The 13,994-nt window shown below is 51.0% G+C and overlaps 1 protein-coding gene across 4 annotated transcripts in view; it reads left to right on the top strand.

The window, feature by feature from the left end:
- Positions 1–13,994, top strand: part of sbf2 (SET binding factor 2) — a 78,821-nt gene that overhangs the window by 14,619 nt on the left and 50,208 nt on the right. For all 4 annotated transcript variants that reach the window (XM_084682399.1, XM_084682397.1, XM_084682396.1 and 1 more), the window contains one exon: positions 12,083–12,220. In XM_084682399.1, the coding sequence (XP_084538525.1) occupies positions 12,083–12,220 (138 nt within the window). The remainder of the gene's footprint in view (positions 1–12,082; positions 12,221–13,994) is intronic.

Below are 13,994 nucleotides of genomic sequence, written 5' to 3'. Positions count from 1 at the left end.
TTTGTGTTGGAATCAGACACTTCCACTGCCTCCATCTCGTCGTTATTTGAATTTACTACTAGAAAGATGGGGTTAGGAAATGAAACATGTGCCACGCATCATGCCAGAGAACTATTGGAATGCCTTTTATGTTTATGGCTGAATTGCTGAGTTTGCTCTTTTAATTACACCGACAATTTGTGGAAAGCTCCGAGTGAACCATACAACGTCCACATCTTGTTGCATTTCCAATGTGTTATTAATTGTTACGGTACCTCTGCTAAGTTATAGTTAGACATTTTATGAAGAAACGACCCTGTGCATCCGTTTACCATACAGTACCGTGTGTGGAGGTTTCATCCTCTCTGGATTCCTGATGACTTTATTGTAGCGCGCCCCCTCCCTGATTGAAGGGGTATTTTAATGCTCCCAAACGTTCGGTTGAAGCGCTGGACGACGACGGCATCAATTGAATGTGTGTCGTCCCAGAGAGGGTAGGATCATGGCATGATGAGTCAGGTCTTTAAAGGATCACCACCGTCGCTCTGTCTGTTCTGTCTGCTCTGTCTGTTCAGTCTGTTCAGTCTGTTCAGTCTGCTGTCTGCTCTGTCTGCTCTGTCTGCTCTGTCTGTTCTGTCTGTTCTGTCTGTTCTGTCTGTTCTGTCTGCTCTGTCTGTTCAGTCTGTTCAGTCTGTTCAGTCTGCTCTGTCTGTTCAGTCTGTTCAGTCTGTTCAGTCTGTTCAGTCTGTTCAGTCTGCTCTGTCTGTTCAGTCTGTTCAGTCTGCTCTGTCTGTTCAGTCTGTTCAGTCTGTTCAGTCTGCTCTGTCTGTTCAGTCTGCTCTGTCTGCTCTGTCTGTTCTGTCTGTTCTGTCTGCTCTGTCTGCTCTGTCTGTTCTGTCTGCTCTGTCTGCTCTGTCTAACGTAGCAGAATGTAGACGCCGGCAAGGTGGCATGCCAAAGATCAAATCCCTGAAGCACCAGCCTACCTACTAGACGTCTGTGACAGGCATCCTTGTGCTTGACCACACCCCCTGGTGGATGTGTGGCTGAGCTCACAGCTCAACTTTGACCTACAGGTATCCCGTAAGGTTCAACCTGGGACATCAGGTGAGACCATGACACAGTGGTCTTACTCGTCACCTCAGTCACCTTGATGCTGGTGGCTTTTCCCCCCGGTTGAACTTTGTTGAACTTGTGCCAGTCCTGGTCAACAGTCAGCTCTGTGGATGTGTTCCAGCTGAACGAAAGGAGGATCAGTGTCTAAGATGTTTTGGTCAAGGACACTGGCTGTGTCTGTCAGGTCTGCGTGGCTTCCAGCCACGAGCTGCTCTGAGTGTAGCAGGTGGTAGATCACCAAAGGACCTGCTGACTCAGGCCTCCTAACAGCTCCAGCACTTGGCTTTGGACCCCTTTTAGAAATGGGTGGCTCACCGCAACGAGGCAGTACTCCCGTGTTCCACCCATGTTACGAGTTTGAACGTCGCTCAGTCCAAGTAAATACTTATCCATGCTACTCTGCTGCACAGGGGGTGGGCGTTGCATTGTGGGTTCGAGTCCCATGCCACCACGTAGCCTTGAAAGAGGTTTCAGCTGACAAATGCATCAATTGAAATAATGGAAACGGGTCTATGTTTGACTTTGTTTTCATGTCCTTAAGACAGCCCTCACCTCTCCTCCCTGTGTTCAGAAGAGTGTGACCGGGAGCCATGTACCTGACTTGTGAGGAGGGGAATGCCGGATCTGAGATCCAGGCGAAAGGTCAGCTCGTGACTGGGTGTGCTGGGCCTGGGCTGTGGGCGAGAGGCTGCAGGACAACACAAAGCTTGTGCTGTCCTGGCTCCTCAGACGGGATGCGACGTGGGCTCCCTTTCTACCTCTCTGCGCCAGCCAGCATACCAGTCAGCCACCCAGTCAGGGCAGTACATCTCAGCCAGCAGCATGTCTTGCATACTGCTCAGGTCAGCTGCTTTGCTGGCCTGCCTGCATGTCTGTCAGGGACTCGGATATGTACCCCGGAGGTATGGGCCCGAGTTTATAGGACGCATGTTTCGAGCTCCGTCGTTTCTCCAGAAATCCAACAAGGTCGGCGGTACACTCGGCGTCTCCTCTAACTAGCCGACTGTCTCCCTGCTGTTGACCGGCCTCAGATCTGGTCCGATCGCAACGTGGTGTTTTTGTTCGGGCTCGAGCAGCTGTGTCTTGTGATTTATATAAGTTGGACGGGCGTCAAACCCCTTGCGTGGCGGACAGCACGGCCACGTCTGTCTCCCGCTCCGCTGTTCTCCCTCACTGATAAAGAGGGTGAAATATGTGCGTCATGTTTGGTCAGGTGATGGGAGCCATGAACTGATGTCGTGAGTCGGTGCACGCACCGCTACACATCTGTACGCAGATTTCATTTTGAAAAATGGGAAATGCAATTTTACCCCCCCCCCCCCTCCCCGTTCGTTAGCCACTACTCAGCATTTGTTTCTTATCAGGCTGTGCAATAAGACCCACTGTCGAAACAGCCTTGATCTGTGCGATGTGTTGCTTTTACTAAGTCAACTTAGCCTCGCAATTCTAACAAACTCGTCAATTCAGGAATGCAAGGTTATGTTCGTCTAAACACCAGAACATTTAATAAATAACACATTTAATAAATAACACATTTCAAATGTTCCTTATTGGATACAGGACCAGTGACCTTTTGGGCCAGTTTGATCAGCTGCGATTTCCTCAGGGTTATTAATATGGACCCCCTAACCCTTGAGAACAATTTGGCTCATGGTAGCTAGCTCGTGCTGAACTACACAAGTTATCTGGTCTTCAAAGTCATCATGAGATACTCTACCATTTCTGTGGCTGTCTTCTGATGCGAGCCTGCAGTGTCATCTGCTCATATTTGGCTTTTATAAGCTTGTCCCTTTTTTTAATGACCCAAAGTATCAGTGGTCTCTCGTATCAGGTCACAGCTTTTAACGGTCCACTTCTTCCACGAAATCTCACTCTACACAACGGACAGTTGGCGTTCTGGTTGCCTGATGTGAGGACATCATTCAATCCTAAGGACGTTTTCCTCTTGACTACCTTGTCGGCTGTTTGCAGCAAACATTCTTTGCACGTTGAGACAGAAGCCATGTTTTTAACATCCACTGTCAGCAACGTAAGTGTCTGTGTCGCTTTCATGTGTGTGTTTGAAGCTTGCAACACGTACACACAACGTGGCTCTTTGAGTATGACTGTTGTCCTCACAGTAACTCACCCAACTAACCCTGTTGTCTTGGCTTTAATGAATTCAGATGTACATTCTTCATTCCGTGTTTCCGAGTATACTGTACAGAGTGTACAATATGAGCGGAATTAATCTGGTTACTGCTATGGAGTTATAGACAGATAGTTATAATCAGACAGTTATATAGATAGTTAGAGTCTTTGAAGTCTCTCCCCAGTCCCTATGAAAAAAATGTCCTCTTGTCTCTCTTGTTTTGACAGATTTGTGTACATGTATGAAACAAAAGATTCCTGCTCGGGGCCCTACTTCCTCATGTGCAGGAATGTGACCTGACGTGACCATATTGTAAACGTTTGTATCATTTCTCTTGTCTGGAATTCTGACTTCATGAACTCTGTCGTCTCCCCCCCCCCCCACGTACTTGTGGCACGTACTTCCGGGAAGATTCTGACAAATCCTGAGTTGTTGGTGAAGGACGGGAAGCGGGGAAAGGTAGCAGGATGATGATGTCACTGCTTGGGGGGATAGCTGTCGGATCTAGACCAACCAGGGTTTAGGGTCCTTCTTTGAAGTCGCTCGTTAAAATGTTTTATGTCTTGGGTCGAGTGGCCGAAGACCGGACTAGGTTTGTTTGAGCAGGTTTTGAACAGCAGGGTCAGGCCAGCAGTGTTGTGGTCCAATAAGCTCCCCTGGACAGAGCTCCTAAGTAGGGCTTGCATTAGCAGCCAGTGCTGCACCGCAGTGACCAAAGTTGACATGTCGCACTGCACGTCGTTCCTGCGGTGTTTGTAAAAAGGCAGTAAAAACTAAGCAAAACAGTGCATTCCAGATACCAGGATGCCTTCCAGTACAGGGAGAAGAGAATCATGTGTTTGTCAGGAAGATCTACACATGAGTAATCAACGTTCGGCGTGCCAGAGAAACAAAACACCCCAGGAAGCAGCCCTGTCTCTGGGCTGGAGAGAGACAGACAGGCAGGACTATCCACCATGAGCTCACCAGGAAATAGGAATACACAGGATAACACGGAGCTCAACTGAGAATTCAATCCCACTTTCATGTTTGTCTTGAAATACAGCGTGTCATTCAAGTCGAATGTTTTATTTTGGTCCTGACAAGTAGAAGTAGAGGGGGGGAGAAAGAAGAAAAGAAAAAACCAATACACTGTACTGTTATTCCCCGCTTGGGGTGAGTGGAGAGGCTTTATTCCCGATCCTCTCAAGGAGAACAAGACAAGCCTGTGGACTGAAGCCAGTAGAGGATCCAGCCATGTTCTGAGACCCAGAGGAGCTCAGCTCTGAATCCTCTCAGCCTCTTCACCCCCTCCTCCTCTCCTGTCCTCTCTCCTCCCCTCCCTACTGGCCAGGGCCACAGCCAGGGGAGAGCAGTGAGAATGTGGCGACCCAGCCGACGTGGACATAGCTCGGATTCCTTTCGGAGTTGCAGGATGTCCGTCTGCCACCCTGACACCGTCTTGACCTACACCTCTGCCTGTCTGTATCCTGGTGGGGGGGGGGGTAACACTGGTTTCACTCTCTACTGCCTACCTCATGTTACCCCTACTGCAAGCTCCGTTGCGAGGTGATGTTTATTGTGTGCTTGGCTGGCGCTCTCAAGGGTCCTCTTCTCTCTTTCTTTGTGGCAGGCAGCTGCTCAAGGTCAAAGGCCAGCGACCCCCCCCCCCCCCCCCCCCCGGCTAATCCACAGCCATTGTGTTGGGGGGGGTGGGTGGGAGCGGGGGGGAAAGAGTGCCACTGGAAAAACACTTGCCCACATAAAACACACATATCACACACAGACACATTCACTTTCTTCTTCCTGGCTGGGTAAAGGGGTGGGCGTACCACGGGCAACAGTGCCACTTCCTAAGGGAGACGGACATGGGAGTCAGTTTACTGTACAGCTCAGTGAAGCCAGAGGCCTCTCGGCTTGTTTTCACAGGTGAGACACAGAGAGAGAGAGAGAGAGAGAGAGGGGGGGGGGGGGGGAGAGGGAGAGAGGGAGAGAGGGAGGGGGAGAGAGAGAGAGAGAGGGGGAGAGAGAGAGGGGGGAGAGAGGGAGAGAGAGAGGGAGGGGGAGGGAGGGAGAGAGAAGAACAGTAAACAGAGGCAAAGTAAAGGCCTCGTTGTTTGGTGTGGCCAGAGAGGGCTCCTGATTGGTCCGTTGGTCTCGGGAGGCGAGCAGGAAGCACCTGTTGGAGCTGCAGGGTTTTTATCAGGGGCCATCTCTGGGTTTGGGATCCCCGGGGCTGACACACAGCAGCATTGTGCTGGTAAACAGGCCAGGACAAAGGTGTTTACCCTCCCTCCCCACGCCACTAAAGAACACTGGCGTCTTGACGTTGTTGTTGTTGTTGTTATTGTGGTTGTGTTTACAGAACCACCAGGCTGATGTGTCACTGTTTTCCTGTCCTTCCCTCGGGGTTTACGACGACACTGGTCTTTACAGGACAGAACAGAGGTGTACTTTAAGGGGACATAAAGCGAGTTTGGCGGCTTCTGGTTGGGTGGTGACGTGAGGTTGTGTCTTTCTGTTCATGATTTTCATTCTCTGTTGACCACCTCCAGGTTGGACCCTGAACACTTCAGAGAGATAAGTGAGGCCAACTGGACGTAACGTGTGTGTGTGTGTGTGTGTGTGTGTGTGTGTGTGTGTGTGTGTGTAAATGCTGGAAATCTACTGGCTATGCTACAACTTGGCTTCGAAAGTGCTTCAGGAAAGTCCACCTACTGTCAGTGAAGGGGATTTCTTTACTACAGAAGCATCCTTCCCTGAACTCAGAACAAAGATTTCAACAAACAATTTCTCTGAACTTCCACTTCCAGGACCTTACATAGTTTTTTGTTCTTTAACTCATTTGTGACTAAACTATAGCCCAGTCAAGAGTGTGTCCATTCTCCATGATGTAGCCCTCCAGTTTGAAGAGCCCCTGGAGGGGAGAGAGAGTGTGTGAGGCTGGGTGTGTGAGGCTGGCTGGGTGAGGCTGGCTGGGTGAGGCTGGCTGGGTGAGGCTGGGTGTGTGAGGCTGGCTGGGTGAGGCTGGGTGTGTGAGGCTGGCTGGGTGAGGCTGGCTGGGTGAGGCTGGGTGTGTGAGGCTGGCTGAGTGTGTGAGGCTAAGTGTGTGAGGCTGGGTGGGTGTGTGAGGCTGGCTGGGTGGGTGAGGCTGGCTGGGTGTGTGAGGCTGGCTGGGTGTGTGAGGCTGGGTGGGTGTGTGAGGCTGGCTGGGTGTGTGAGGCTGGGTGTGTGAGGATGGGTGTGTGGGGATGGGTGTGTGAGGCTGGGTGTGTGAGGCTGGCTGGGTGTGTGAGGCTGGCTGGGTGTGTGAGGTTGGCTGGGTGTGTGAGGCTGGTAAGGGTAATGTGATGGTCCCCAGGCTTTGGAGAGTTGCAGTGGAAGTGACACTAGATTGGTTAGGGAAAGGAATGTCTTTTTCTCTAAAGACCATTCTCTTATTTTCGTCTTTGTCCATGCGTTTCTACTTTTCTTCCTTGAACCATTTGCATGTGGAGCACCAGATGTCTGTTTTTAATTTATTTTGTGTTTTAAAATTAGACTCAAATATTTGCCCCCAAGTGGCGAAATCTTCCCCTGGGAAAGTGGATGTGAAAAACATTGCTGAGCTGTCGCCATAAACTACACGTTCCTGTTCGTATTTCTGGAGTAATTGACACATTATGCCTGCAAACAACACATTACTTATTGGCTCTCCTCCTCCACCCCTTTTTTCATTTCTTACATTTCATTTTGTGGCGTTAGTCTTTGATTTGCAGTTTCAGCTGGAGAATCTCCCTCCATTTAAATGTCAGTGTCAGCTGAATTACACAATCCTTTATGACAAGCTAAAAATACCCATCTCTAAGATGAACCATGTGTGAGGGGTTGTATAACAGGGCAACCAGGAAGCAGAGAGGGTTGGTGACAGTGGGAAACCAAGCCAGAGGCATGGGAGACCAGTTCTGCCTCTCCTCAGCCAGCCCTGTCTAACTCATGATGCCGTTTTCTATCAAGACAAGGTTTCAGTTTCCCAAGCTGTGGGTTGACTGACCTTGAGTGCTGTGTGCGTGTGTGTGTGTCCTGTCTTCTGTGTTTCCTCCTGATGTCCTACAGTATGAATAGAGGTTCCATCAGTGCAGCTTAAGACTTCCTACCATTTGGCGAGGAGATTGTGGCCTGGCGTCCGAGAACGAAAATAGCCTTCCCCCTCCTGGGGGCTGAGCAGAGACTGCCGGTCATCCTCCAGACCTGATAAGGCAGCAGACCTGGCCAGGCAGCCTGCCAGTGACCTCCTTAGCCCTTCCAGCCCCTAGCCCCCCGACCCCCCACCCCACCCCACCTCACAACACCTCACACTCTGCTTTCCTTCAGGTCATTGTCTTGTCTTCCTGAACAGAGTGGAGGAGGCTGAGATGAAATTGGCTACAGGAGGTGTGTGTGTGTGTGAAGGGGGGAAAGAGGGAGAGAGGTAGAGAGAGGTAGAGAGAGGTAGAGAGAGGGAGAGAGAGGGAGAGAGAGAGGGAGAGAGAGAGGGAGAGAGAGAGGGAGGGAGAGAGAGAGGGAGAGGGAGAGAGAGGGAGAGAGAGGGAGAGAGAGGGAGAGAGAGAGGGAGAGAGAGGGAGAGGGAGAGAGAGAGAGAGAGAGAGAGAGGGAGAGGGAGAGAGAGAGAGAGAGATCACAAGGCACATCTGTTGCCGTCTCTGCCCTGACACAGTGGCTGAGTAGTCACTTTGCTTTGTGTCACCATGTTGCCATGGTGGTCCTGGCTGTGTTGTCCTCTCACAGAGTAGGCAGAGCTGTGTGTCTTGTTTAGGACTCCGGAATAACACAATTCGTGTCCCCTTCAATTACATTCATCGCCGGGTTAATATGCTTTCTAATAGGCTTTCAAATAGTATCCGCTGCGCAAACAATTGAGGCAATATCTGTTGAGGCAACGTTTTCGGAGCGTTCTGTACATTCCGGCCGGGGGAAGTTGGGAAAGTGTTTTCCCATCGACGTGTGCATCTCCAGACTTGCTTTCCGTTCCAGTCTTGCATCATGTGTGTTGACGCTCAGCCGGGAGGAGCTGCCCATTCACGGCCTCAGAGAGGACACGCTGAAGGGACGCGTCTCTCTCAGTGCCTTGAAAGCGTCCGTTTGCTTCGCTGTGTCATTTGGGCTGCGGAGCCCGCGGCGAGACGGGCACGGGGGGGGGGGGGGGGGGGGGTAGCCCACGAGCCGGGCACGTGACGCTTGAACCCGTGGAGAGCTGCGGGCGGGGCCGGGGTGTTCTATATGTGGCCTTCGCATTTCACGCCGCCAGAAGCGCAGCGCCTCGCACACCCTGCGGTCCGCAGCGCGTCCTGAGTGTGGTGATTCCTGATGGGTCAGTGTGCGTATCACGTGTCTCCAGTCGGGGGGGGGGGGGGCTGTGCTGCGTGATGCCCTTGGCTCGGTGACGGGGCAACAATCTTTTAAAAGGACAAAGGTCCCAGATCCCCTTCAGCCAATGACACCCCATGCGAGCCTATCCCGGAGTTCCATTGTCACTTGACTGGGGTCTATATTAAGACCAGGAACTGATCTCCCACTCTCTTTAATATGACTCAGCTGTTTGCTGTGCGTTTGTGCGCTGCATGTCCCTGGACGTGTGGGTGTGCAAGCCTCCACACTGTGTGTGTGTGTGCGCGCAGAGCCATGCTCCTGGTTTTACTGGGTGCCAGTACTGGATTTGGCGTGTCCATCACAGCTGTGTGCTGGAGCAGCGATCTGGAGGTGTTCAGACCACTCCCACCGTCGGCCGGTCTCTCCCCTCCTCTCCCTGTCACTCTCACGTTCTCTGTCCGTCTCACGCACTCTCTCTCTTTGATTCTCACTTTTTCTCTGTCTTGTTCTCTGTCTTGTTCTCTCTCTCTCTCTCTCTCTCTCTCTCTCTCTCTCTCTCTCTCCATTTCCCGTTCTCTCTCACCCACTTTACCTGGCTCTCGCTCCATCTTTCTGTCTCTCGTTCTTTCTGAAAGAGAAGGGAAATGGAGAAAGAAAAAAGACACTCAAAGGAAGACTGTATCTGTCTCTTTCTCTCTCTTTCTCTGTCTCTCACTGTCTCTCTCTCTCTCTCTCTCTGTCTCTGTCTCTGTCTCTGTCTCTGTCTCTGTCTCTCTGTCTCTGTCCCTCACTATCTCTCTCTCTCTCTCTCTCTCTCTCTCTCTCTCTCTCTATGTCTCTCTCTCTCTCTGTCTCTCTCTCTCTCTCTCTCAGACTGACAGGTCCCAGCAGGTGACAGAGCAGGGCTGTCCTCTGGAGTGAGTGACAGCGAGGAATGAGACATCAGCTGGTTTCCTCCCAGCAGCAGCTTGACAGATGCTCAGCCTTTCACTTCCCTCTCTTCACCTCTCTCTTTTCCTCTCTCCTCTCTCGTCCTCCACCCCCCACCCCCCCGCTCTCTCTCTCTCATCACTTCCCTCGCTGAGTGACGCCCCAGTGCAGTCGTTCGCAGGTGTCCTCAGGAGCCTCGGCTCAGTCTGGCCAGCAGTAATTCTCCCCCTTCCACAGACTCCCCACTGAGCCTAAACTAATATTTACAGAGGTAGGGAAAACCTGTCAAAACATACTTGTCCTCCAGTCACTCAGAGGAGCATGTGAGTGCTGGTCGTCTGGCTGGATGTTTTGAGCTATGGTTCAGGCACGTGCACTCTGGGAGGTGTAGGCTGTGGCCTGGCTGGAGCAGGTCTGAGTGTTCTCCAGGACCGGAGAGCCCCTCTCCAGACCTCCGGGCTAGTGTGAACATAACGGCCCCTCGGAGAACTGCCGTTAATATCGGACAAGCGAACTAAGGCCCTCGTCCCCGAGCCCTCTTTCACACACGGCTACACACACACATGTGCTCTCACACACATGCACAAACATGCACTACACACACATTTGTGAACATACATGCACCACACACATGTGTACACACACACACACACACACAGTACAGTTTTATTTGTATAACCCCCCCCCCCCCCCTCCCCAGTGTCACATCTTCCTCCATCAAGGTGTGCTGTCTGATAAGTGTTGATGTCCTTTCCAACAATGATGAATGGCATAGTTTGAATAGTTTGAATTTGCTTCATCACAATTGTCTGCGTTTGTTCTTGCCTGGGCCAAACACATACCGACACTCACTCACTCACACACACGCACGCACCTCCCCACAATGCAGGTTTAGCAGATATCCTGCCGTCTATTGTGTCTGCAGGAGGATGGTGGCATCCTGGATCAAGCCTCTCGCTTGATCCAGCCAATATCCCTCTCTTCTCTTTCCTCCCTCCTTTTCCTCCATCCCTCCTTTTCCTCCATCCCTCCATCTGTCCGGTGTTCAGCTGACCAGGGGTCCTGAGCTGCAGTCTAAACAATGTCTCCGGGTTAGGGTCAGCACAAACACTCAACCTCTCTCACAGTGTTTCCCCTACCATTATATTAGGGGGGCGCCCCGCCCCCCCATAGGCACCCCCCGCCCCCTCCCCCTGGAAGGTCAAGTACATTTTGTAAACTAAAGTAAACAAGTACATTTTGTCTTTTATTTTATTTTTTGTATATGTCGCAAGATCACAAATAAGTCATTTAAGGTGACCTTTCCTATAAAACAGGTGTATAGCTTGCTCTTTTATTAAACAAGCTAAAGCTGTAAACTTAGGGGAAACTCAGTCTCACTTGCCTCTCTGCTGCCGGCTTCCTGCGTGCTACTCTGCGAATCCTTCCCATCTTGTCTCCCTTTCTGTTTGTAAATCCCTCTTCACCCCCCCCCCCCCCTCCACACCTTTCCCCCACAACTTTTAACCCTTCTCCCTTTCTGTGTTACTCTCTTCACGCGTTTCCTCCATCCCTCTTTTCCGACTGTCCTCTCTCTTGTTGTATCTGCTGGGAAAACCAGTTAGACAGTATTCATTTGACAGAAAGACCTCAGCTCCAGTATCAGTATGTGTCACCGTTAAAACAACACAAGCCCTCACTGAGTCCCATCCCAAGTATGCTGTTGGACTGTGGTTCATTATGTATGCATGGCTGGAGAGTTTCAGATAATCGCTCTTTATTATCTTGTTTTCTTATACGATAGCCAGAGTGGTTTCCTGCTTGAATCTCCGAAGCTAGCCTAAACATCAACCTCAGAAATTAGACTACATTCGTCATGCCGATTCTTATGTTATCAAACGTAATCCCTCTCTCGTCATGTTATTTCCGATGTTATCTATTATTTAATGCTTCACCAACTGTCTCTAAGATCTTAATCTCGTGCTATTTTTCATTGTGAAACTCGGTTGTGGGAGAAAAGCGCCACTTTTCCCAATGCATGCTCGGAAAACTACTACGAGGGTGAAGCTGTGTGTTGTTGAACGCCTAGCACCTGAGCAGCGAGGAAAGCGAACCAGGGTGTCATTTTCCACTCACTGATGACCGGGAGTCCTATTAAAACAGGACATCCTTTTCATGCCTGCCTTCCGAATGGCGTCAGCACATCACCAGCGAGTGCGAGGAGTGACCAGAAGTGACTCTCTGAACGGCTCGGACTCTGATCAGCTCTCGATACACAACAGCCCTGCACCCGGCTTCCAGTTAGTAGTGTGAAAACACCACAGGCTGTCCCTCGTACAGTGTGTCGGCCCTGGCAGTCCAGGGGGGTGGTCTTCCTGTTCTGAAGGGTACACATCGTCCCCTGTGGGTCCGCTTGAGAGAGAGGCGGTTTATTTTAGTGAGGGGGGGGGAGGGGGGGTCTAAATCCTTTCAGGAACAACAGTTTGTGGTCTTACTAACAATGAAGGCCTGGACTGTATATAGCGGTATAGTCGAGTTGTTTTGATTATTGTTATGTATTCTAATCCTGTCACTTGAGTTATAACGTACGTGTGTGTGTGTGTGTGTGTGTGTGTGCAGTTTTGCCAGCCAGGAGGATGGAGGATGTCCAGGGAGAGGAAGCCCCCGAGCTTCTTCACTGTGGTGCTGACGGACATCGAGTCCGATCGACACTACTGCTCCTGCCTTACCTTCTATGAGGCAGAGGTCAACCTCCAGGTGGGTGACACTCTCTTACACACACACACACACACACTTACTCATACTCACTGTCGGTCTATTTCCAAGAATCTACAGGGGGCCGCTCTTTGGTACCAATTTATTGTACCTCTTTTTCTCGAGTCCTAATTGTTTTGTTTTTGTGATGTTTTCTTGCATGGCACGTTTTTACGATTAGGAATTTGTCACGTGTATGAATTGTTCCAGAACCGTGGGCCAGAAGACAAAACAAAGACATTCTAGAAGATGTGGTGATGGAGTTCACTTTGAAGGGTTCTTAGTGTGGCAAAAATGAAGTTCCCCTCCCAGCGCTGGCCATCAGATGCAGCCGCACACACGACCGTGTTTCCGTCTACATCCGATTCGTTGTTCAGTTCCAGTGCAGTTCAGTTCACCCATCAGTGAATGACACTTGTGCATACATGATTTGTCAGAGAAACTTTTATGAATGGTCCTTAATAATAATTGTAAGTAAATCATTTCACTCTTTGTTAGTTCTAAGTGGCCTAATGTGCCTGTTCACTTCTTTCCTCCGCCCCCCCCCCCAAAAAAACACGACACATTCTTATTTGAATTCATGAAGTTAATGTCTCAACATTCTCAACTAATTTGTTACCCCCACTTCGAGATGTTGAGTTGTGAATCACAGACCGAACCGTTGACGACTCGGTGTGCCCGTGTGTGCTCTCCACCCCTGAGACGTCATCACGCCGTTTGCAAAGGACTCCGCGAGGTGTCAAGCGAACGCGGCCTCTCGACTCCAGGTTTCAGCTCTTCCCTTTTTCCCGCCCTCCTCTGTCTGGGGCCTGCCACTCCCTGTGGAGCGCCTGTTCCTCGGACAGTTACGCAACGCTCCCCGTGGTCCCAGACCGGCTCCTCTGGCCGCCGCTGTTTGGCGTCCCGCGGCTGTCCCAACTCCCTGCGACCCCCGTAATCCTAACCCAGTTAGTTTCCTTGTCTCCCCCCTCCTGTCAGACGTCCCTGATGACCCAGTGAGTGACGGAGGGGTGGTGGGACAGGGCCACCCATATGCAGTCATCGCGCTCATGAATGCCGGGTGATTAGTCTTGATTAGGTGGGGCTTTAGGAGTCTCTGTATCTGGCGGTTCACTGCTCGGCTTCTCTGTCGTCCCACCCCCCCCCCCACCCAGACATCTCTGTTTCGTGGGGGTTAGGGTTATGATAGTGGAGCGCTCTTCCTAAACCAGTTCCTACCTGAATCTGGTGGCTGTATCGGAGCTGACGTCGGGTTTGGATCAGCCTGGATAGCTGAAGGGGGTTCTCCTACTTGAATGTGTTGTTCTTAGGTGATAGGGATGTGCCTCTCGTGTCTCTTCCACAGCCTTCCTGTCAGTGGAGAGTTGTGTGTGTGTGTGTGGGGGTGTGGGGGTGTGGGTGTGTGTGTGTGTAGGGCTGCATCTGTAGCAGTATGTTCTTTTCACTGAACCTCATTTTGTGGAAGGGCTGACAGTACACAACTCTGTTAGACCTTGGGGTTTGTCTTCACATCCTCTCATGAGAAGCGCACATGAACTGATCCCTGTAAGGCCGTGCAGCTGCAACGCTTTCTAGAAGCGTGCTGGCATTTAAACGACCAGCATCATCTCCCCCCCCACCCCCCCCACCCCTATCTGATTGGATTCAGAAGCTGGTTGGGAGGCGGAGGAATGTGTTTTCTCAGACTATTGAACCAAATCCTCACTCCGATGGTAAAATGTGGTTCCCATCTGACGGGGTATTTTGATCCCCTGTTCCTCTCGTCTGAGATGCTAGG

The sequence above is a fragment of the Hypomesus nipponensis genome, chromosome 19, assembly GCF_054491055.1.
Source record: "Hypomesus nipponensis isolate SF chromosome 19, ASM5449105v1, whole genome shotgun sequence".
NCBI classification, from domain to species: domain Eukaryota; kingdom Metazoa; phylum Chordata; class Actinopteri; order Osmeriformes; family Osmeridae; genus Hypomesus; species Hypomesus nipponensis.
This window is presented reverse-complemented; position numbering and strand designations above follow the sequence as displayed.